The sequence below is a fragment of the Mixophyes fleayi genome, chromosome 5 (assembly GCF_038048845.1).
Source record: "Mixophyes fleayi isolate aMixFle1 chromosome 5, aMixFle1.hap1, whole genome shotgun sequence".
Lineage (NCBI taxonomy): Eukaryota > Metazoa > Chordata > Amphibia > Anura > Limnodynastidae > Mixophyes > Mixophyes fleayi.
This window is the reverse complement of record NC_134406.1, coordinates 29,408,497-29,435,052: the sequence shown is the minus strand read 5'-3', so window position 1 is coordinate 29,435,052 and position 26,556 is coordinate 29,408,497. Positions and strand designations below refer to the sequence as shown.

The 26,556-nt window shown below is 38.7% G+C and overlaps 1 protein-coding gene across 1 annotated transcript in view; it reads right to left on the bottom strand.

The window, feature by feature from the left end:
• The window catches only part of PLXDC2 (plexin domain containing 2), a 423,045-nt gene that overhangs the window by 224,505 nt on the left and 171,984 nt on the right, over nt 1–26,556 (bottom strand). Inside the window, exon 2 of the mRNA XM_075211933.1 lies at nt 18,485–18,681. Within this exon, the coding sequence (XP_075068034.1) occupies nt 18,485–18,681 (197 nt within the window). The remainder of the gene's footprint in view (nt 1–18,484; nt 18,682–26,556) is intronic.

Below are 26,556 nucleotides of genomic sequence, written 5' to 3'. Positions count from 1 at the left end.
GAACACTCGAAAAAAGAGGAACAGTAAGTCAAATTCTTATATATAACACATAAGTACATGGAGACAGGGTTTATTAGGTGTTGTGTGTGTGAGTATATACATAAGAATTCTCGGGTACACATATTTGCACACACCTACTTGGCCAATGTCACTGCCACTTAGGTGGGTGGCACTGGTGCCCTGTCTCACCCAGGGCACTAAAATGTCTAGTTATGGCACTGGTACTGTATGTAACCAGTAGCCATGACAAAGGTTTATGTGTGGGAGATAAATGCCTCTGACAACATTTCATTCCTGCCAAACTCATATTTACAGTTTTCACAAAGACACTTTATTGGGCAAGTGAAGCCTGAAGATAAACGTCATTGTCACAGAAAACACCTCTGCCTTTAAAACAACAGGTGTCATGTTCAGGCTTCTGACAAGACATTTGCAGTGTTTTACAAGTGATTCCAAATTGTTATTAAAGTGTAAAAAAAAAAAAGCTTTTGAACACATTAAAATACTTTCCCATTATGTTTATCAGAAACATAATGGACCTGATACATTAAGGAGAGCAAAGCAAAAAAAAAGAGTAGCTTTTATCCTGGACAAACCATGTCACAATGCAAGGGGTGCAAATTAGTTTAATACTTTGCACATAAGTTAAATACTGGCTGTTTTTTCATGTAGCACACAAAAATTTGGTAGCTTTAATTTTGCACTGAAATTTAAAGATGATCTAGGACAAGCCCTCCCCCAAATATAAATCCATCCCCAAATTTTAAATTTAACTCCCCCTCCAATGCAACATGGTTTTGTCAAGGTGCAAAGTTACTCATTTTTGTTTGCGTTACTTTCCTTAATGAATTAAGCCCAATATATTTAAATATGCAAATATATAGAGACATTATATTAAAACAAGTTTTTGTGTGCTGTGTAAAAATTAGATATGACTGTCATTGTGTCATGTACCACTTCAGCTGTCAGCTTGCTGGCAAGGAGCTCCTTGCATCTCTTGAGATCTGGGTCAGTTGGAAAGAAAGAAAAGACATAGCTCTTAAACCTAGGATCAAGCACAGTTGCCAAAATGTAATGATCCAATTTCAAGATGCTGATAACTCTTGGATCCTGGCAAAGCAAATACAGTACTTAATCTACAAGTCCAACATAATTAGCAGAATTGCTTTGTTTCATTGCCTCCTTCTCTGGCTGCTTTTCAAAAGTCTAATCAGGGGAATCACTTGATTCAAGCTAACAGTGTCTGCACTCTCTTTACAGGTGACTACTTCGAGTGGTTTCAGCACCTTGCACAACACGGAAAGTATTCTCCACTGGCCTGGGCTAAAGTACATTCCCCATAAATTCTATTCTTCTGGCAGCTGCTGCATTCTCCTACATGCTGTTGCAGAATCCCAAAAATGACCCTAAATATTTTGGGACATAGGCAGCATCTGCTGCATGTCATTGTCATTTTTTAAAAAGTTCTGACCACCAAGTTCATTGTGTTTGCAAAACAGGAAATGTGTTGAAATCCCCCCCCCTCGCTGTAATGCTCTAACAATATAGGAAATTACATAACCTCAGGAGAGTCCAAGCAGGATAAGCCATGTTGCAATGACATCCCTTAGTTCTTCAAACAGATTGTCAGTAGTATTACCTCTGACCTGCGCCTTGTCTCTGATAATCACCTGTCACTCCTGCCTTCAAGACTTCTCCTGTGCTGCTCCCCACTTATGGAATTCCCTTCCACGCTCAATCAAACTTTCCCACAACCTTCAAATCTTTAGATCCTCTTTGAAAACCCATCTCTTTTTTAGAGGTGACCTTATCCTCGATATCACTATTTACACTATTGCACCCTCACAACTATCCAAATCTCCACTCTGAGCCACACTCGCTCCTCTTGTTTCAGCTGTGCCCTCTTTCCTTTAGAATGTAAGCTCTCTAATGAGCAGGGTCCTCCATACCCATTGTTTTCATGTCTCCATTCATTTTGTCTGCCTTGTCTGTTCTTGTTTTACGTATGCCTTGTTTTATGTATGGCCTTGTCTTCCCTACTGTACGGCGCCATAGAGCACTGTGGTGCTTACAAGTCTACGATAATAACAATAATAATAATAATAATAATAATAATAATAATATGCCTCTCAGTGAAGCAGATGATACACAGAGTACCCTGCCTCTGAAAAATGCAACGTTCTTGGGTACATGCTGCTGCTGTCCCTGCTGGTAAAGGCGAATCACCAACCCAGTGGGTTGTCACAATCATATAATCTTTAGTTTGCCCAGTTCCGCTTGTCCACATATCTGTGGTTAAGTGTACAGTGGGTATAATGGCATTTTGTAGCCTAATAATTAAATTTTTACGAACCTTCTGGTAGGGGTGAGGAATAGCTTTTCTAGTAAAATCGTGTGGTGATGGAATTTGGTAACGGGGACTGAAGACCTCAAGTAACTGAAGTAGACCGAGAAGAAGACTACTAATAGTTTACAACAATTGACTCTTTCAAACCCGCCGAAAAACTCTCAGTTTGATACATTTACCCCTAAATCTCATATGTTAAAGGGATGGGCAAGAACAACTGTTCCTACTTGTATGAAGGCAGTAATGAGTTGTGTAAGCTCAAGGGCTGCTAACTTGATGCTTTGAAGTGAAGAGAAATAAGAGGATTTGGGAACAAAAATAGGGAAAACTGGGAGGTAATGTATGTAACCACAGGCATCACAAAGGTACCCAGACAGAAAGTCTCAGTGAAATGAAAAACAGTCCAACTAGGAAAAAGGGTATATGAATAACTGAATACTAATACATTAGGCTTTGTCCAAAAATAAATGTTTGTCTCAAGGTCACCTTTAAATATGTAAACAGGATATCACAGTTCCAATGAGCATCTTGTTATCTTCACACATATTAGTTTTAAAACGTAAAGCACAAATATGTAACTGTTAAATCGGTAAGCACAAAATTAATTCTAGATTGATGTGAAAATCAAATCAAACTGAATGACTCTTGTGCACATATATATGTAACAAAACATATGTAATGAAACAAATAAACCAATGCATTTCTGGAGCATGGATTTCTGTGTATGACATTTACATGGTAGCTTTTTGAGTCAATGATTTGACTACTGAGTCTTCAGAGTGGCTATGATGAAGCAAAATAGGCTCTTGTATAAAAACATGTTGTATAAAAAATAGGATGGGGTATAAATTAAATATGTGCTTTACAATACCTTTAAAAACTAAACAATTAACCATGTCGAAAAATACCCTGACGATCACACTCTTTCTTCATGATTAGTTTTGATGACACGAGTATAAAAAGGATAATATTTTAGTATGTGCATAAACAACCACTCTAATGGAGGACATTAATATAGTAAAAAAAATTAAAACTGCGGCATAAACAAATTCTATTATTCAAGGCTTTAAATTCGCCATTATTTTATAATATGCAATAGAATTACTTAATTTACTTTATTTGTTATGAGCATGACTTGAGTTTAGTAAACAATTTTCTCGATTGTCTAAAAGAGCCTCCGGACATGTTTCAAAATGCAATCATAGTAGTTATCTCTAGAAAAGCAGAGAGCGGTTTATTGGCATTCCTTAATATCCCTATTCTGTTATCTAATATATTCCTCTGCATTGACACAGTCCTCTGTCAGTCTAGGAGATAAATGCTAAACTAAGTATTTTATAATAGTATCATATTAACAGATTCATTTTATTTAAAATGTGAAATGCACAAATTGCAAATACAATTATTGCATGACAAATCCATATTTCCTAGGTTAGTGGAAATTAACACTTCCCCACTTATAGAGGAAGAGGTGTGAGTGGGTGGAGGGAAGACACTCCTATATTAAGGATTGTTGCTTTATAGCCATTAACCAAGTCCATCTGGACCTTGAGTAGATACATTCCAGGCAGAAATAGAACATGTTGGTCACACAATACGGCATCCAATTGCTGAACACCCATCTTGGCCAGTTTGGTCACATTGAGAATTCATCTGGACAGAACAGATGTTTGTGGTAGGGGCTGAATGACCACACAGCTTAGTGCTCTACGTCCTCTATTGTAGGTTAGCCCATGACTTCACACATGTGACATGGGGAGGGGGATTTTCCTCTGCAACAGATCAAAACAAAGCCACTTTCTTAATTTAGTACATTTGTTTCAGTTTGAAACCTAGTGGGTGTTCCTTTTGATGTTGGGCAAACCACTTTGTCTCCCTGTGCACCATAAACTAGATGATAACTCAATTGGGCACAGCAAGTATACATACATACATAATGCTACATAAAGTAGCATGTGCTGTATAAAAATAATAAATTAAAAATTCTAGCTATTTGTTGGATTAGTGAATTTGCAATCTCATAATTTTGGAGGGCTCACACTAAATTCAAATTAAACTTACAAATATTCCAGGAAAGTTAGGACATAATTTGGTCTTTCCCCTGATTCCCCAAGCAAGACACATGATAAGTTCAGTGATGTTCAATTCTGCTGAGACACCAAATCTGTAAGTCCTATTTTTATTGGATGCCAAGAATCTGGACTATTCTATGAAAACAGAGTCCATTAGGATGATCTACAGTATGCTTATGGGGGTGTGGCCATCTTGCAGTGGGAGGAGATCATGATATGAGGGGACTTGGCCACATCAAGGTATGGGCATGCCTAGTACTTTTGAAGCTATAGGTCACCAACACCACCTTCCCTTTCCCAAAAACATCTTTGAATTTCCGCAAGCACCATTGCCAGGTGCGTGCTGCATGTCCCCAACATTCCCAGCAGTCGAGGCAAATGTCCTTGTTTTCACAGATGGCAAAGCAGCCCACAAAAACCAAGACTGTCCCACCAAAATTGAGACAGTTAGCAGGTATGATCTAAACTCATTCTCAAGTGTCACTTGTACAGTACTTAGGCTGTAAACAGAAAGGGCTATTAAATAATAAATAATTATTTTAATTATGTTCCACTGATTCATATTTTTGGGAGAAAATAGAAGTGAGTAACAAAGGTACAATGCTTAGTTATTGTTACGTCCGTACCTATTGTAACTAATAAAGATTGTCTGATGCAATTAATGTGGTTCCAAAGCAGAAAGGAGATTTAATTAGCAAAAATAACAAATTATAACTGATAAATGCGCTGCACACCGGATCCAGTAACAGTCATCAATCCTGAAGTCTGTGTCAAGAAACAGAGACTGATACTGTGTCCAGTGGCCTGTTTTAAACAGTTTGATTTGTCACAGTATAGACAAAGATAACACTGAGATCATTCTTCATTGGTTCAGGGTTTAAGATAGTTCTGTACAATGCAAGTCATAGGTCAGTTCAAACAATGTTTTTCCAAAGGTGGGAGCAACTCACTCCAACAGCTGTCTACATGTCTTGCCTCATTGAACTACCAAAAATCCAGTTTAAACTAACCAATTAACATATTCAATACAGAGTATTTTGAGTATTAATCTCATACTAATCATAACTAGCGATCGCAATATACAATCGCTTAACTGATGATACCAGATTCCTGCTGGTGAAATGTGGATTAATATAAGACTAAACACAATACATTTCTTATTACCTGAGCCCTAAATATTTTTAATGTAGGATTACCATAGTGTAATTACTTAGTTAAGTCTTTTATATTAATAATAAAGAATGTAAGTAGAAAAGTCTATTAAAGGTGAACTATTTAAAAATGTAGGTGTGAATGTAAGTGTATGCACTGTGTTTTCCTATGCGATTGCATAATTAACCTTTGTACGCCGTTGCGTACTAATTGCAAACACACAGGAAACTATTAGAACCGGTATTTCTTAATTTAAACAACTTCATTCAATTATTTGACTTCTACAGTTATAACAAAAGTATAGTTTATTACTGGTCTTCAAAACAAAAGTCTATTACTACTGATATAATTGCACCCTATAACCATCTGTCAAGGGCAGGGGCAGATTTCCTCAAAGGCATGCCCCCAACCTCTGATTACTAAACCTTAAAGTTCCCTTTTCCTTTTTAAATTTGTGGCGTGCCATGATATATGGGGGCTTCACAGAAAATATTAGGGTGTGGAATTTGTGTATCGAGGTTGTGGTCAATTTAATCCTAACTTTTACTTCAATATGTTGGAAGATATGTACACTAGTAGCAAAGACAAGTTCAAGGGGAAAAGTACAGGTGCTCGCAATCCCTCCTTAATGTTAGAGTTACTGTTTGCTACTATTTCTAGCACGAGCACCTGCACTAACTCCTTTTTGCAGGACAGTGCAATTTGATTTGTAGGCTTTTCTAGTACGGGAAGTAAAATGTTTTTCTATGATCTATTTATAGGGAAATTTATTTGCATTTGGATAAAAAGCAAAGTTGGGCCCTCCTATCAAAATCAGGCCTTTGCCCCTGACTGAATAGTTTGGCAATGGCTGAGTAGCTGCAGCAAAGGACATTGCCTATCCCTGATTTACAATTAGTGCATTGGATGTGATTCCTGATCATTTGGATCTATACCAAATACTCACAGCTCGGTTAGTGCCGGTCTTAATTTATTAATTGTATTTTATTCATAATAGAAAATGTTTTCATTTTTTTCTTGGATACTGTACATACCATACAATGCAGTAGTTTATATTGCAATGTATTTTGGATAAATAATTATTCTAACATAAATGCATATGTAAAAATATTTGAAAATAAGCTATTTTTTATGACACAGCCGTGCAACCACATTTTTGCCTGCATGCCCTCTTTTGTCAGAACCAGCTGTCTGCTTCCAGATTACTCTGCCGTACATTTCTAGCTGAGTCTATCAGATCATTCTCAAGATAATCATTCAATTTTCATCAGTTCAAAACGGCAAGCACAGTACAAGAGCTGCTAATGACCCCATTTGGAATAGTTATTCTCAAAACTGAAAAGCTTCTTCGGTAAAACATTTCAAAAAATAGCATTTTTTCTTCTATATACGATATTAAATAAGTTTTGTAAGATGTGTGACCTTTGTTTTATAGAGAAGTGTGTCTGACACAATCTTTCCTTATGAGTGTGGTAAAAGCCACACATCAATGAAAACGTATAAGTAGTATTGGCCCTGGACTTGATTACCATTCAGGGTCCATGGTAGTTTTAGTTAGCCACTAGACTAGGGACCCTTACTTTGTAATTTAAGCACTGCTTGGACATTATGCTTTCCTATATCAGAATGCCACAGCTGCCAAACAGCACAACTACCAAGGATTCTTAACCTTTTGTACAGTGACCCCAAAAAGGATCTTCCTTGCCTCTTGGGTGACACATAGGATCAACAGTCATAATAACTAATAGCAAGAGATCAATGGTGAATACAGAATCATTTAGTCAGGTTTAAAAGGCAATTATACAGTAAGCAACAATGCTCACCTTATTACACAAATACATTTTCATGATACATTAAAGTAGCACAACAAGCCAATTTATTGTTGTTTTGCAAAACAATTAAACTAGTATTACTGCTATTTTAACCAGTAGGCAGCTCCCAGCACTGAGCGTGTCAGGAGTTATTGGAACATGACTTCTGATTTCTGTAGATTAATACAAAACTTCTACAGTACCTGATAGAGGTAGAACAATTGCCTTGGTTTTCCTTCACTGCAGACTAACCTGTGATTACAGTTTTGTAGAAGCAGAAATGGAAACAGACAGTCATATATGCAAATGATGGCAGTGTGGTGTTTTTACATATTTAGAGGTATTTGCTATTATATTGCAATATTGCACAAGGCAGTATGATGGAATACATGCAAAACAAAGATACAAGAATCAGGTAGATACGAAGCACTTGGCCCATCTCGTCTGCCCATTTTTTAATGTATGATAACCTCAAACCCTATTTAATCTTTAATTATTTGTAAGGATATCTTTATATCTATCCCAAGCATGTTTAAATTGCTCTACTGTATTAGCCTCCTTCCACCTCTGATCAGGTCCGCCATCAGGGGGGTACGGGGGGTACTGTTGTACCGGGCCCGGGCTCACCAAGGGGCCCGGTACAACAGCGCAACACATACTTACCTGGGGGCCCGCTGTCTTGCAGTCCGCTGGTCTCCACTACTCTGTCTTCAGCCTGGCTGTCACCGTGATAAACTGCATACTAGATCCCCAGGCTGTACACTAGAGCCTAGACTGCACTAGAAGAATGCAGAGGCAGATATTGCAACAAGTTACAAAAAGCCTGCAAAAAACTGGCAGGTCTGCTTATATCATTAGACAGATTATTAAGTGAAGATTATGTTCCTTACACTGAAAATCAGGGGGCCCCCTGATGAAGTGATAATTGATAATGAAACGCGTTGGCCAATCACAGTAAGGTTCCCTAGCAACACCCAGCGATATCACAGAGTTCCCCTGTGCAGTACGAAACCCGCTGTCAGTAAGCCGTGCATTTACATCGCTTCACGGGGCAGGCAAGGTTCACACTCCGGTTGCTGGGATCCTGAAAGATACCTTTCAAGGAATCATCCCACATGCAAAATGTGAGTGTAATTTGTTTTTATGTATGTCAAATAAATGTACCTAGCGGTACTTCACGATACATATCTCTTTTTTCTTTCTGGTTTGCATGCTACACACTGACGGAGAGAGGACGGAGATTACCATTACCACAAACTATCCTCTAGCTCAGGATTACAACCAGTGGAATAGAATTTTGAATTATTCCAATAAAAAGGACATTTACAGAGAGAACTTTATGCAATCCAGGCCGCATTTATTGTAAGGGCAGTATAAGTTGTTGCAGGTATATACACAGCGCATATCAGGATATCAGGTGTAGTGTTCATAAGTCACCATTAAAACTGTCTATCTATATCATATATTCCCATTACTTTCCCATTCCTCCCCCTCCCCCCCTGTCTTTGTACCCAATCCTTATCTCTTTTGGCTTCCACATTTTTTTGGTTTTTTTTCAGGCTTACCCCCCAACAGGATAGTGGCAGCATTTATTACCCTTTCCCTGATCCTAGAGAGCACCATCTTCTTGATATAATGCCGACAAACCGTTGAGTATCCCGTTTGATTCCTGTTTTATATAGAATTTGACAACACCTCACTATTCTGCGCTGCTGTTAATGTTCAAATGCTTGGCTACATGGTGGCTTAGCCCCTCCCACTTCAAACTTGCTTACACAAAAACACATTAGTTGACTGAACTGTTGCTGCAGCCCCACCCACTTGATTTCCTCCATGTCCGACTGTAACATTGTTTGAAGAAATAAATGAAGAATAAATACATGTAATACTCTGACCTTACTGAAAATATCCACAAAACTCTGCACTCTGAAATCCCAAAATGATTTGCTGCCAACATCAATTTTAATATTGTAGTAGAAACAAGTGAGCCTGCTGGCAAAAAAACAAACTCAACTTAAATAATAGATGTGAAAAGAAGCTTTGCCACAATTTTTTAGTTAAAAAGCATCAGCTGGTACAAATAGACAATGAATTTGTAGCAGCGCACACCACTTCTTATATGATTACTCGCGTCAATAAATCCAAGACAAAATTGTCTATTTCATGCACACTTATTAAAAACAAGTTAACCCATGCATGATACTCATGCATTCTAGTCAAATCAAGCTACTTAAGGTGTTAAAAAGGTTCTTGTCATGCATTTGGGCCTAGCCCAGGCCTCCTCAGGGGAAGAGCGTTACTTCCCGACGCAAGCGCCCTTTTTTAACGTGGTTTTGTCCACATGTCACCACCTCATCATTTTTCTCCATCACCTCATCCTTTATCTTCATCGCCACATCCTTCATCAAGCTACTTAAGGTGTTAAAAACTCCCCACTGTCACCCCCGGCAACCACCAACCACTCCCAACTGTCACTTCTCCTTCAAGAAATATATAGGTCAGTGTATAACTCTGCCCAGCAGGTGGCGCTGCAGCTTGGGTTTTTTTTTTTACACACACGCCACTAGGCATTTATATAGTAGATACCACTTCAATACCCAGTCTAATTCAGAACCTTTTACTGTGTATCATAGTAATTCTATAACTGTCACTTTATAAGCATTGAATTCATCTTTTCTATCTTCATCAAAATTTATGTCTGCTGTACCATTGTTAGGATGCCTTGTCTATGTGACTGCCTCTAGGTGGCAGCACCTCATTGTTGAGATCACACAGTCTGCCATCTGTCTGTAGGTGGAGAATTGGAGACATTGAAGCTCATTTTCTTGTGTGTCTGGCTAATGACTCTGATTGCTGGCACATGATTATTGTTATTATTATTATTATTATTATTATTATTAACATTTATTTATATTGCGACAGCATAATCCACAGAGCTTAACAATTGGGAACAAATACAATAACAAAATAAAGACTGGCCCTTAACAAACAGACAAAGAGGAGCTTTCAATCTATAGGAAAAATAGGATTTTAATACATGAGGCCAAGTGTCAGATATTGCATAATTTACCAACCAGAGTTCAATAGGAAAAAGTGCTTAGTGGGTTCATACGATCCAGGCTTCCATGTTGGTTTTGCGGTCATGTTTGAGCATAGAAAGAGATTGAATGGAAGTTTTGCGTGAACTATGTAGAAGTGAGGTAATCAGGTATAATAGCTTATGGAGGTTAAAAAAGTGATTCAGGAATTTGATAAGATTGCCTAAATAGGTTTACATGGAGCCTAGAGAGTTTTCATGGAATGCTTGAAAGTTTGGAAGAAAGTTTTCTTGTACAAGGGAGGATATGGGCCTGCCGTTATAATGGAGAAAATAATATGAGCCTACTATTGTATCTGAGAAAGTAATATGTATGGATGAGATAATGTTGGCAGAATGGAGGGGTCTCCTAACGAGGTGGCATATATTTTGAGACAAGTGATGAGATGTATGTTGGTAATGTTGGTTAATAGCTGTGTATGTTAGTAGAAGTATATAAACAACTTGCAGAGTGGGGCAGAACTTTTATGAGCAAACAGCAGGTCACCAGATCAGCGTGCATGTGCAGGGGGTAGATTTGACAATAATTGGACAAGTATAACATCATACATTTTGCATCATTGATCAAGACTTTAGCCGTGACAGGCAGGGACTCTAATTGTGTTTTAAACACAGTCAGAGCAGCCGGGCAGCACACTGTCCCTGCCTGTCACGGCTGGATGGACCTGCACATACTGTGCAGCTGTCGGCAGCAAGTGTCTGCTAGGGGGGGGCGATCGCCCTGATCGCCCCCCCCCCTGGATCCGCCACTGCTCTCTACAGTCCTTGCTTATTCAGTATTTTCTCTTGCTCTGTGTTTAGCTTATATATTGTTCTTAGTTGCATATAATCCCAGCTCTGTTCTGACACTTATTAAAAACATGTGATTTAACCAACCTGCGAATCCACTATCCCGAATGATCTCACATGTAGAGATTGTGACAACAGCTCAGGATTCCTGCAGTTTTAGTTCTTGGACTATTTTGAGGACTCAATTCATTTTGGAAGATTCACAATTCTATACAGATGGAGTTGAACTGCTTTTAATTTTTAGAAGTTTGCAAATCAGGATAAAATGTATTAAAGTAGGATGTGGTTTGTTAGGATCAATCGTTTCTGTTCCCTCGTAAGATTTATCTCATGCTTGTTTATTCTCTATGATATTATTTTCCTTTTCCCTTCTATTGCATGTAAAAATGTTTTTGGTTTCCAGATATAAATCTCAGCATTTTCCTGTGTACAAGCAACATACCTCAAGAAGTCCAGGATTATGTTTGACATTGTTGAGTAACAGCCAAATGATACATTGGGCCAATTTTTTAAAAAACAGAAATATGCTAAAAATAGCAATTTAATAACCAGAGGCACAAACTCTGCAGAAAACTTCTTTTATACGTAAAACTGCACAACCACCTGGGTAAGGAGCATTATAACCCCACCCCACCCCTGAACCATGGTGGGGAGGGGTTGCTCCATGCAACAGCTTTTCCCCAGTGTCTGTGGTCACTGTCACTGCCCTGGCTTAAATCCTAAAGTTTTGGAGGGGGGTGTGAACGGGATCAACACTGAGAAGCCTTAATCACAGCTATTGTATACAGGGGGAGAAGTCATGTGACAAGGGGTAGGAGTGGGGCGTGGTGACATCGTTGCGTCACCATAGCCCTGCCCCACTATAAAATGCTGAAATTCACGGCATTGAATAGCCGTGAATTCAATTCAATTCACCTCTATTCAATGCCGCGAATTTCGGCGAATGCGGGAGCTTTGCCTACTCTTCCGGGAGTCCAGGAGGACTCCCTCAAATTTGGGAGCCTCCTGGGAATTCCGGGAGAGTAGGCAAGTATGGGCTATTGAGGCTTCCAATTGGTACTCACACTCACACTCCCATTCTGTAGCCAGTTTAAAACAGTACACAAAACCGTTCATCAATTTAGGTGTAATGCAGCTTTAACACACTGGAGTTTAATCTGGAGGAAACTTTAACTTTGCAGAGTTTTAAGCTCAACTTTGCCTTCTGACTATAGCAGTCTTAGCCCATTGTATTTTATGAATAATACCCGGTGGGAGTTATACATGAGTACAGAAAAATGTGGGGCAGAGATTAATGCAATTTTCAAAACTGTTCTGTGAAATATTCACCTCATTCCCCATTTGGCCATAAAATTGTGCACATTGTGCCAGCAGAATTAGGCCTTAATTGTTCCTAGTTCTAGCCTGCCACACTACATAGCAGAATGAATTGAATGTCAGATATATTTATTGCCTAAATTTTTTTTTATAAAATGCGGAGTTACAAATACAGTATAGAATAGCGAAGTAAAAGCAGAACTGGAAGATTCTATCACCGGAACTTTCTGACTTTGTGCAAAATTTCCTGTTCCACCTCTGTTCTGCCTCTTTCAGCATAAGAAGCCGCAAGTCATCGATACACAGAAATCTATATACAGACATATGCATACATATTTATGGTGCGTACGCGCAATATGGGAGTGACGTACGTACAACTCTAAATGGGCCCCAGAATCTGCACAAATAAATATCATAAATTGGGTTAGGGGCCGTCTCCATTGTATCTACATAGATGCTTTTAGGCAAATTAAAAAGCACTGCACCAACACATTTTCCTGCATATGAAATTAGCTTCTGCACGTCCAATTTGTTTAACCATTATGACAAGTGCTGCAGAACGTCTAACTTTTAATTGAGCTTGATTGTTCAGTTATGCAGTTTTCAAAGAAATTGAAAGTCTAATTATATAATATTTTAGACAATTTTCCGTAATGTTCTAGCAAAACCTTAAGAAATTAGGTCACAAAAATATACTGACAATTAGGAGGGCAGTGAATTTGAACTGTCACAGTAGGTCAGTAATAATATCGAGTGAAAGTGCTCACGTGGTTCTAGAACTCATTCTAAGGGGTTACATTAAGCTGTTGGGTTGGTAGTTAGTGAGATGTGGATTAATAGCCCTGGAGATTAGAATTCTGTTAGTTGTGGCATAAACAGACTTGTAGGTTCTCCTCTCACTGATTCTGATTCTTATTATACTTCATACTATAAAATAAACATTTTGTTTTAGGGAGCACCTTAAACACAGGGCCAGCAGTCAGCAGCTTCCTACCGTTAAGCTGCTCCACCATGTCCGTGATTGTCTGGGGGCGTGGTCCTGGGCTATGATGTCACAGCACTACACCACACCCAGAGGGTGATTTGGCACGAGGTGCCGCTGAACATCACCTCGGTATCATTATAGTAGTAATCTCCGCTCATTTTTCTGTGCAACTCCCTTTCTGTCATAACATCGCCGTGACGTGTCTCCCTGGACGTTCGAAGATACCTCGCACCGAATTGAACCCCACCCCCCCCCACCCCAGTCTGACAGTAGCAGAGGATGCGCCCCTCCCTCTTCCTTCCCGCCTACAAAGATTAAAAGCGAAGAAGAGAGGAGGGGACGTGGCGCCAGGGACAGTGTGGGTGCCACAGACCTTCCACTGGCCCTACTTTTCCCCCCAAAATCTCAGGCCCTGTGTTGAGCAGGAAGGGACTGGTTCCATTATGATAGGGAAACCCTACAATGCAGGTTATCCTGTTTTAGGTGGTGACAAACATTTGGTGCCAATGTCCTAGCTTGGAGGATTTAACCTGGGATCTCACACTGGTTAATCTCCTGTTTTAGTGACTGCTTTGTTTGTTTTGGAGGATTTGAAGCATAGTAGTTTACATGACAATTTGCCTTTACTAGATTTGGTGAACTGCAAAACAAGAAGGCAGGTCCGATCTGCCAAGCAAGCCTCAACAAGTGAGGTCCGCCACCTCACGCCCATTGTGCCGTTCTTGTTATCAGCAGGCCAACATGACATACAAATGTCCCTGTGCCAATACTGGTAGTCATTGTAGAAAAGTGGAATGGTCCTTTAAATTAGTGTTGTTTTTAATTAATTGATTGATTGATTTTGAATAAAAAATAACTAGGAAAAGGCTTTACGTAACACATACCACAACATATGTGCACATTTTCTGATTATTTTATTTTGGTAAATCTTAGTTTGTAACCACAGGGAACTGGAACTGATTTTTTACATAAAATGAAAAAAAAAAAAAAAGTTTTTCTTACAAATGTGACCAGGGGTGTATATATAAAAAAAACAAATGGTATCTTCAGAATTTCTAGAACAGTAAAAAACATTGATTGCCTTTCCCTTCCCAGTCGTTGCATAATTATATTTGTCTGGCAGGTTCATAGTGCTTGTAATAATCACCTATTGGCTGTGACCGCTTCCTGTAAGTATGTCTAGTAATCACATTCTGACTACTCAGGATACTTAGGATGATTGCTTCTTCCAAATTTACTGAAAATCTCAGATGAAAAAATCCTCTGATGTTACATTGCTATGCCACGTTCTGGGATTTCTGATGCTCTTATAACCAATGGTCTATGACACTTAGAAAATATATTCTACATTGAATAAAGGTTAAAGAAGACCTCCAATCAAAATGGAGGCTTCCCCTACTGGAGGCCTCCGCATTGGTTAGTGGGGGATTCTGAAAAACCATTCTCTACCTTATAATTGTCACGTATACGGAATCAGGAGCCGCCATTTTCTGAGCTCCATAGGCACTGTAGGAGTGGAGCCAACAATCAGTCCTGTGTACATTAACTGTAGATAGCCAGCTCCATTTTACCTGGAATCTCCTCTACCGCCCTTGCTCGGCTCAGAAAATGGCCGCTCTTGGTTCTGTACAAGCAGAAATTGTAAAGTATAGGAAGGGGTGCAGAGGGAGGGACCACCAACAGACTTATTTCTACTTGAGAGGAAATTATATTTTGAGCAAATCCTTTGTTCAAACATAAAGATGTTATGATCTAGCCACTATCTGTATTACATTTGTATGTGACGTCTGTTCCCCTATTACTTTAATTGTACAGTGCTATGCAAAATATTGCCACTTTAGAAATACAATAACTTGATGTTTAATGACATATGGACAATATACATACCTCTCCACTGTCCCGTTTTTGGCAGGAATGTCCTGAATCTTGGAGTTGCCATAAATTGGTCACTTTTGGGCTGAACGTAGGTGGGGTTTAGACAGCCTGGAAGGCGGGGTGTGAGTGGATTAGAGGTGGGGCTTATTTTGAATATATATAAATTGGGAGGTATGAATGTATACTGTTTTTATAGCATTGCATAAAATGCTAACTGGGCCAGTATACTAAACAAAATTTTCTTAAATTTTTTATTTATCATACAAATTTTTTTCCCGCATTTTGCAAACCTGCTTCAAAACTGAACTTTATTGAATTATAAGTAGTATTCTATTTTTCAGTGTTTATGTTCCTGGAAATTCGCTGGTCATTATTCCTGTTTAGTTTTTTCACATGCAACAAACAAAGCAAAAAAACTGAAAAACTCCATATAATTTGACATTTATCTTGTTTTTATTATAAACAGTCGATAGGATCCCATAAAACAGGGTCCCAGATGAGAGGATCCCATGGATAGTGTGTCAGCTGACAAGGGAGAGGGTCTCTGGGGATTGAAGAGGGTGTCACTGTACAGTATTCCAGGGAGAGGGCACCATATGAAGAGGGGGTGACTTGCTAAAATGTCAGTGGTGAACGTGGAAGGCTGAAATCTGAAACTAGATTCTGTGCTTTCTTTGTTTTAAACAAAAAATGGAATCCCTGATAATTGTGACTAACTCTAGAAGTTCAGATGTTGCAAATGAAGTTTTTCTTGTTGTATGACGGTAAATGTTTACCAAGTGTCCCCTAAAGTGTGTTTATTAATGATGAGTACTCCCTAATGTATATACATTTTACCCCTAGAATTTATCTCTTTGGTGGACGTACCACCACTTCAGGATGTTGTGGCTGTTATAGGGCTCCGAGGAGAGGGGCCCCAGTCTCCGCTCTCAGAAAATTAGAGCAGAGGCCTCTCCTGAGCGTCTTCTGTTTACTGTGCATGTGTTGGACATGCAGGTGTTAAAAAGAATAATCCTCCTCTGTTCATCTGAGAGCAGACTGGGGGCCAGAAGGCTGGATCAGCATTGCTGGGCCCTCCCCGAGTAATGCTTTGGGGCCCAGCAATGCATTGTTCTGTCCCTGAGTATACGCACCACAGGATAAGAACTTAAGCATTAAACAGAGATAGTCTATGTACTGACTGCAGAGCCATCATCAGAGGGGAAGGGAAGAGCCCATATAGGGGGTCAGGGTGATAGGCTGTAGGGAACCGGTGGTCCCAAGGCTTATACCTCCAGATCCTCTCTCTTCCCCATGATTTTTGCTTGCGCCACTGGGATCTATCATTAATATTTAGCAACTACTGCTAAATGCACAAAGGGCCTCTGAGTATTGTTCAACACAATTAATTCTAAGAGAGAGGAGCTGTTAAAAGGGAAGAACATGACTCGCCTGATATAGTGGCTGATCTCGTGGTGTTACCGGTGACCATTGCAAATCCCATGTCTATAGGACACTTTCTTAAGTGGACCTGAGAGAGGACATAAAGTCCAAACTGTAAAACATTCAGCTATGGATGATGCGACCTCATTGACTCTGTCCCTGTGTTTGAAACCAACAATTTGCAAGGTTCAAACATTCTAACCGTCAGCACTAGCTGTACACTGCTGTAAGATAGAGGAACACCATCCTTAAAACTAATGTCTGTTTTTTTTTTATAAAGGCTAATATTATAATTAATTTTTATTTATAACGCGCCACTAGGTGTCCGTGGCACCGTACAGGGACAAACAAATTTACAATACGAGGTGAGACAGCACAGTACAGTAAACAATAAGCACAGTAACTCAATGAGCTCAACGCTAGGGTAGGGGGAGGGGAGAGTCCGCATACGACGGAGCCCAGGAGGGAGGGCACGTGTGACAGGGAAACTCCCAGAGGGAGAGGAGGGAGAGAGAGGGGACGGGGGGAAGAGGGTCCTCAAGGAGGAGGGCAAGGTAGCTGGAGAGCAGAGTTAAAAGTGGTGAAGACAGGAGGAGAGATGACCCTGCTCAAAGGAGCGTACAATCTAAGGGCTAGAACAGACAGCATGCGTAGCATATTTTGTTAAACATAAATACATCAGGTATATTATTTAGCTAAATGATATACAGGCTTTAATATGTATGTTATATATTAAATATTTTAAATAATAAAAAACACTTAAAAAAATATATTCCATTGGAAAATATGCATCATTCCAGAAGCAGAACATTTCTAAATTAATTTTATTCCATTATCTCCAACAACAGTAAAGTATTGTGGTGGCACCTGTACAGCTGTGATGCCTGTTAAATAGGCTTCTACATGCTTTGCATGGGGAAACTATCATTGTCAAAATCCGGCAAATCTGATTCGCTGCGGGAGTTACTGCAAGTGTTATTATTGGCAATGATCCCGTGATGTATAAGGCAAAGCCTTATCACCACAGAGAAGAGCCAGTTTTGCCAGCCTAATGCCCTTTGGTAAATATACCGTAAATAGAAAGCATTTAAAATTGTCAACAAAATATTAAAATATGTTGTCATAATGACTCCAAAGAGCAACAAGGAAACACTATTATTAAAGCAAACTTAAAGGAAATACTAACCTAATTTTAATTTATATTTATTAATCCTATTTAGCAATTTCTTTATTGATTTTTTCTTTCGCTTTATGGTTCAGAAACAATATTTATACATAACTGCTTTTTTTGAAACACTATTGTCTGTTTAATGGAAAGCTGTAACATTGTTGCAACAAAGTAAATACAAAAATGAACAGTGGTTACATCTGCCTTCTAGATCCTATTGTGATGAACAGGAACTCAGTGTGTGGAGGCTCAGCCTACTATTTTACCTCTGAACTGTCAGAAGAACAAAACATTATTATATGTTTGTTTTTTCACCAGAAGTCAGCAATAAAGTTAACAGCAAACGTACAAACAAAATGTAAATTTTCCATTTAAACATGGTACAATTCAAATACTTTAACTATGTTTTGTTTTCAAAAGCCAATTAATTAAATATGTAATAATGTTACCTCAATGTCTGTGCCATTGTCATTCCCACTATCCAGAAACAAATCTGATAGACCTGCGCCATCAGAGAAATCATGACCAATGCTAGGTCTGTTTGTGTCTACAGAATGTCTCCTCCATCTTTGTCGGGACGTGTGTAAGTCCACGGAATCGACTTCATCCACTCTGGACACAATGGGACTGATTGAATAAGACACATCTGCAAGAAGCACAAATGGGAATTTAATATAAAATAATACAGTTAATCTGGTTAATCAGCAGCATATGTCACAGGCTTCTATTTATACAACAGTAAGTTATCCACAGTAGAGATAATGCAATGCAATGAATATATATTAAAATGAAACACAAATAGAATAATTGCAATCAGTGTGTTCTGTAAGTTTTCTGTATGTGTATTTATTGGTATATGAAATAAAAAAAATGAACTGCCTAACCCCCTAAGAGTGTATTTAGTAAAAATAACACCTATCCTATCTGTAATCATTTTGCTATATACTCTCTAGTAAGTTGTATATAACTTAACTGTCCGTAAGCACCTGACATGATTAGGGGGTTGGGGGTAGGGGGGCGAAAAGGAGTCCTCTGTCATCAGTGGACCCTCTTTGTTGCTTCACAAACTCATCGTCATTTGCACTAAGTAGTGCAAATAGAATTTCACACTCACTACTGGTCATAGACAGAGGACTCACTCCCTGAAGATGGCAAGAGTTAGCGTTAACATGTACTATATTAATTAGGTGCCCAGACCTGCTGAGATCGGGACGTTCAACATGATTAAAGAACTTCAGACCTATGTCTACTTTTGGCATGTATTGATGTTAAAAGTGGTCAGAACCAGCCATTTGGAGGTCAAGCTAAATGGCTAAACCATTTGTGGTGCCCTGAATGTTGGTTTGTCCGTCAGACATATTTTAATTGTTCTCATCCATCTAAACCAAATCTGACGTGAAAATGGAAGTTATTTGCTAACAAAGTGCAAATGAGTAAACACTTTGCTTTGTAAATAACAAGTTCAGGTTGTCTAAATTGCATTAGACTGAACAAAGCTAATTGCTATGGAATACTTTGCTAGTAAACATCCCTCAATGTTCTGCAACAAGTTGCATCAAAAAATTAATTAAAAATTATGCAACTTATTGAAAAACAAATTTGTTCCAAGATGCATTTCTTTCCAAGGGCCGTTAAACCAACATATCCTGAGAAGACAGTACAAGATATACTAGATGAAGTTGGTGGACATTTTTTGGCATAATAATTAGTGTGCAAGATACATCTTGTACCCGCTGTTTACAAGGTTATCTATCTACCAAGCGTCATAAGACACAATAACAACAAACGTAAGAATTTTTTGCATCAGAATAGTGGTCTCAAGGAAATAATCTGTATCAGTCCTTAGTCATGCACTTCACTGTTATACGTCCCAACAGTGCAAATCACAGAAGAGATAAAAGTAGACATTGTCAAATTCATCAACTTTTCAAATAAGAATATGTGGAGGTGTTGCCCATAGCAACCAATCAGATTCTAGCTATCGTTTTCTAGAATGTACAGGATACAGTATAGCTAGAATCTGATTGGCTGCAATCGGCAACACCTCCACTTTTCCTTTTTCGAATGTTTGATAATTCTACGTAAAACTAACATAACACAAAGCTAGGGAGATAAGTTTTACTTTTTTATCACCAGACAGAGATACTGAACTGCTGAACTGTTAATTTAAAACTAGGCACAGTAAGAGGATATGCAGACATACATTTTTGTTAATTATGTTTTTTAAGTTTTCATTCTTTTTTTCTACTTTGTGGGAAACATATAATACAGTCATTGAGCAACAGCTGGAAATGTTTTAGCGTAATTAGGACTTTTTCTTGCCCACTAAAGTCTACTGACATCTAAGCATAACAAATACATTGCATCTGATCATATTTTGGGTCTAGTAGGCTCATAAGTCTTATTGGTTCTATACAGATGGAGCAGAGTTTATTGCAGTGAAGAGTAGAGTATTAAGGATTATGCAAAAATTCCACGCTATAGTGTGAGAGATCTATGACTGGCTCAGATGTGACTATCTGGTGATTTTAGAGTTAATTGCACAGTTTTCTGTGTCATCATGTACTGATCACTGCCATAAAATCTGCTACATCACTATTGACTCCATCTTTACATGGAACAAAACATTGCTGAAATAAGAGCTATTTGTCCAAATTAATAAAAAATGACATAATCACTGCAAAAATATATAGAGAATACTTAGACTTATTCAGTTGCTCAATTTTATACACTGCTGTAAACAACACTTTTTATGGGTTTGTACTAATTTTCCCAGTGCACATGTGTACCTTCCAAAATTTTCAGTTCTTTTGCACCAATGCGTGTGCGCCACCTCAAAGAAGTCGTGTACTGCAAAAAACTGGTAGTGGTCACGCCACACTGGGGTGTGGCAGCATCACATTGGGACATTACACATTCCCCAAGAGTGTGCATAGCGGTTCTGAAGCACTAAGCCGATCCAACCTTCACTCCCCTAAAATCCCTATGGTCATCGTTGATCTGCTTTGCTACACAGAACGACAGTTACTGGGACTCTCAGTACTGCAGGATAGTCCCCTAAAACTGGAACTGTACTGTCTAAACTGGGACACTTGTGTCAACAAGCGTTTGGAGTAGGGACTACTGATTCCTGATTTTAGTTACTTAGATACATAGCTGACTCTGGGGTCTATTTATTAAGATGCGATCATCCATAAAAAATGAGAAAACAACAGCTTTCTCCTTGAAATGCCCATTGCATAATTTATGAAGGATTCAATGCCGGAGAAATCTGTCCTAACCCAGTTCACGTTTCTCAACGCAGACTCCATATATTAATAGGAGGTCTGCACAATTATTGTTATTATTGTAGATTTGTAATGTGTCACGGTGCTCTGCAGTGCTGTACAGTAGGGAAAACAGAACATACATAAAACAGGGACATACAAGGTAGAAAAAAATAAATGCAGACATGAAAACAAAGGGTATGGAGGACCCTGTTAATTAGAGAGCTTATATTGTAAGTGGAAGAGGGCACAGCTGAAAGAAGAGGAGTGAGTGTGTTTCAGAGCGGTGATTGGGATAGTTGTGAGGGTGTATTAGTGTCAATAGTGTTATCGGGGATAAGGTCACCTCTAAAAAAGAGATGGGTTTTCAAAGAGCATCTAAAGAATTGAAAGCTGTGGGAAAGTCTGATTGAGCTTGGTAGGGAATTCCATAAGTGGGGAGCAGCACGGGAGAAGTCTTGTAGGCGGGAGTGATCATCATCATGATTAGCTATTTAGATAGCGCCATTAATTCCGCAGCAGATGGTTACCAGAGACGAGACAAGACGGGGGTCAGTGGTAGATCTATGAGGGCGGGAGGGAGAGTAATTTGATATGAGATTTGAGATATATGCAGGGGTAGCGTTGTGGAGGGCTTTGAGGGTTAGGGTGAGTAATTTGATTTTGAAAGTTCTTCACTCATTACGTTTTGAAAAGCTTTGCATTTCGCAGCAAGGTAATGCAGTCTCAGGATGGGGTTACCTGTCATTTTGTATGGGATCCAGCTGAAGCCTCTCTGGCTTCTCCGGATCCCTCAGCTGTGGAAGTACTATGAGCATGTGGATAGCTCTTCCTCCATTCACTGGCAGCGCTGTCTGCCATTTACAGATATGCATATTGATTGACACCACATGACTTTAATACATAGACCCCTCTGTGTGTGTGAAATGTAGGAATGGAGGGATTTCACAGAATGTCGTGGGACCAATATAGCTTAGGATTTGGAGGTCCCTATCTTCTGCTGTTCTGCAGATGCTGCAGAAAAATAGTACAGCAATAAGGGGGGCCCTTACATTGGGGCCCATGCTTATAAGCATTTGCAGAAACTTTGGTGAAAAGAACACAGTGCATACAATATTGCTTAGATTAAAGATATATGGAATTTAAATGACTCTCTGTATATTGGTTAAGCAGTACATGCAGTTTATAATTGGAAGTGTCGACTTAGACATTCAAAGCATATTATGAGCTTGTCAAGCCTCACTCGTACAAGAGAACATTAAATTAGGCTGAGGCTCTGTACAGAATAGAAGAGAAGAATAAATATACTTTAGAAGCATTTTCCCTGTCTGTATTGATATTAACCAAATTAAATGCTGTTACACAGATTAATATCAACATAAACATTTGCAGAGCAATATTTGGACAAATATTTGAAATTGCAAATGCTGATATCTATAATGTATGAATAACGGAGATATCAGTCTTAGAACGAAGCCTGGGTTTTCTGTCCACAGCTGTGACAAACACAGTTTAAAATAAAAAATAGGTGGAAATAAAAATATAATAACCTGTCTCTGAACATCAATATACAAAGTGAAATTAAATAAGGTGTTTTCCTTAGCGTATCCTAACAAAATTAAACCATAGTTAAAGTATTATAATGATGAGACACAGTTGGGAATACAATGGATAAATCATATTAAGCTCAGGAGGTTGATGTGCACTTAGGGGAGGGGGAAATCCAGTAGCCCAGAGACCTCCCCTTGATTCGTTTCTAAGAACCTCCCACTTAGAATCTGTATGTATATATATATATATATATATATATATATATATTTATATATACATATATATCATCATCTATTTATATAGCGCCACTACTATACAGCGCTGAACAGAGAACTCACTCACATCAGTCCCTGCCCCATTGAAGCTTACAGTCTAAGGGCTAGATTTACTAAGCGGCGGGTTTGAAAAAGTGGAGATGTTGCCCATAGTAGCCAATCAGAATCTATTAATCATTTATTTAGTACATTCTACAAAATGACAGCTAGAATCTGATTGGTTGCTATAGGCAACATATCCACTTCTTCAAACCTGCAGATTGTCTACAGTCAGAATAATTTTCATGTGCACCTGTCTGTGATTTCATGAATATTGGCTACAAAAAAATGGCTCAAGTGTATTTTTTCACCTATGTTTTTTTTACACTATTATAACCCTAAGTTTAATATTTTTGCTTTCACACTGCAAAAGCTGGCAGTAACTAATACAATATCACCCTTTCACGTGGATTTGGAGGTAAAATCATACACTATAAATAAACAAACCCATTCTGACTCATCCAAGCTTCTTACTTACAGTAAAGCAATTTGACTACAGAAAAAGTGTCTGCTGAGGGATTATTGCAGTAAGTTTTTCTTTTACTTTGTTCTGAAATCAAGCACTTGGTTATCCCCCTCTAAAAATACTGCTTTTAACCCTGGGATGATAGACATTGCTGAGATGATTTACTAAGCTTTATTGTCCTTGCAAAGGCTTCAGTTGATTCTGTGTTTTATTTGAAGACACATGTTTTGCATTTTATTTAATTAAGTGTATATGAAAAGCTTGGCTCTAGTAGTAGATATACTTTGAACTACTTTCAAGTATTAACTTTTCCATCAAATGCCACTCAGTTTAGAATAGCCTGCAGATCTATTGCTAAAATGTTATAAAACAAAGTACTTTTTTCCACTGTTGCAGAATATGTTTTTTGAGCTTTAAAATAATATTTTTGATCAATTTGCTATTATATTGCTCAAGTTTTTCAATAAAAAGTGCAATAAAGGGATCTAGATGTATACAAATCCCAAAGATGTTATAGTCCAGGTCTGGCCAAACTATGGCTCTCCAGGTGTTGTAAAACTACAAGTCCCAGCATGCCTTGCGCCATTCTAGCTTCACAGCACCTGGAGAGGCACAGGATGGCTAGGCCTGTTATAGAGCACTGCTTCTCTAAATTGCCAAATATATGTTTTATTCTCCAACAGGACAAGCACATATCATCAGAGCTCCCTGGGTTTGATTCATTAAGGAGCGTAAATGGCGATCGTGCATACCCAGAACCATACGCTACAAAACGCAGGAGCGAAACGCAGGGGAGGGGAGTACTCCTGTAGTCAATGTACAGTAAGGACGTGCCAAGCTCGTGAACAGCACAGCATCCTCCAATTCAATCTCTGGGCAGGTCTCAGGTGTTTTTCAACCATATCTCTTGCTCCAGGTACAGGTCTAGTCTAAGTGCTGATTACTAGTGATGACAGCTGTGTATGCATGCTATAACATGTGTTTGCAATCATGTATTTTATGTACAATAGTAGGCATTCATAACATTTGAATAAATGTATTTTATGCACAGTAGACATTAATTACATCCTAATAAACGTTTGGGAAAATAAAAAATAAAAAAACTTGGTGTTTTAATGTTTTGTCATTAAATCTTGTATTATTTACAGGTGACATTAATTAAATGGGTTTTTTTGTGCATTCTTTTGTGAGTTTATATTCCTCATATGTATTGGAAGTTTCCTGCCTAGTAGAACAGAGCAGAGCAGACCTATACCCATTCATCACCACACATATCTTCACATGCGCTCCTTCTTTGAAACGGAAGTGCGTATAAACCCCTTGTGTTGTGAGACACTAAAACAAGAATCATTGTTTTTGTATCAATGTGATACAGTAAACATGCTGTCACCATATAATGATTTTATTCATTTCATAGCATAATTAATTGTGTTATAGACCTTATTGTTTAGAATGGAACACCAGGAGCCCAAAGTCATGCCATTGGCAGGTAATTCTTTCCACTCTTCTTATATCTGTATCATGTGTAATGATTGGCTTATATAGTAACCAAGCTTGATATATTGTTGTCTATGCTGCACTGTAGACTCTGCACACTCAGATATTAGAGTCTGGGAGGACATAATGCCTGCAACAACCTTTCCCCCCTGCATCTAGCATTTATATTTATAGGTTTTCCATTCGTTATAGGGACCAATGATCCTTTCAGGACCTCTATGCACTCTGTTCATTCTGTTGAGATGTGGCTGGAAACTCTCTGAAATGCCCGTGGGCTTTATGAGTAGAGATGAACCAATTTCTGATGGTTCACAAATTTTCTATTCTTTTTTTTTTTTTTATAAATTAGATGTCTTTAGGGTAAAAATTGTTTATGTTGCAGATATGATTTTATTAAATAGAATTTCTAGTTTCCTACATAACAATTACACAAGTAAAATTTGTAGCAGTTCAACTTATGGTATAATCTATAAGTGATTGTGCAAGTTAGTAGAAGACCACCGAACTGGAAGAAATCAACCAAATTGTGATCTTAAATTTATTGATTCTCCCTATGTATGAGATCTGGAAATGAGTTGGGAAAAATGTACATGGGCAAATTTAAATTACATAGAAACATAGAATTTGACGGCAGATAAGATCCACTTGGCCAATCTAGTCTGCCCAATTTTTAACCTTTGGTAACCTCAAACCTTGTTTGATCCTTAGTTCTTTTTAAGGATATCCTTATGTCTATCCCGAGCATGTTTAAATTGCTCTACTGTATTAGCCTCTACCACCTCTGCTGGGAGGCTAGTCCACTTATCCACTACCCTTTCTGTGTAGTAAATTTTCCTCAAATTTCCTCTGAACCTACTTCCCCCCAGTATCAGTGCATGTCCTCCTGTTCTAGTACTTCTCTTCCTTTGAAGAATGTTTCCCTCCTGTACCCTATTAAAACCCTTGATATATTTGAAAGTTTCTATCATGTCCCCCTTTCCCTTCTCTGCTCCACTCTATATATATTAAGATCTTTTAGCCGATCCAGGTAAGTTTTGTGCTGTAGGCCATGCAACATATTAGTTGCCCTTTTTTGTACAGTCTCTAATGTATTTATATCCTTCTGGAGATATGGCCTCCAGAACTGAACACAGTATTCTAGATGAGATCGTACCAATGACCTATACAGTGGTATTATTACTTCTTTCTTTCTGCTACTGATTCCTCTCCCTATACAACTGAGCATCCAGTGGCAGATCCAGGAAGGGGGGGGGGGGGGGGCGATCGCCCCCCCTAGCAGACACTTGCTGCCGACGGCTGCACAGTATGTGCAGGTCCGTCCAGCCTAAGATGTTAGAAAGGGGCGGGGCCTAAATCGCCCCCCCCCTAAATCGCCCCGGGTACTGTAGATTTCTAGATCCGCCCCTGCAAGCATCTGACCTGCCTTT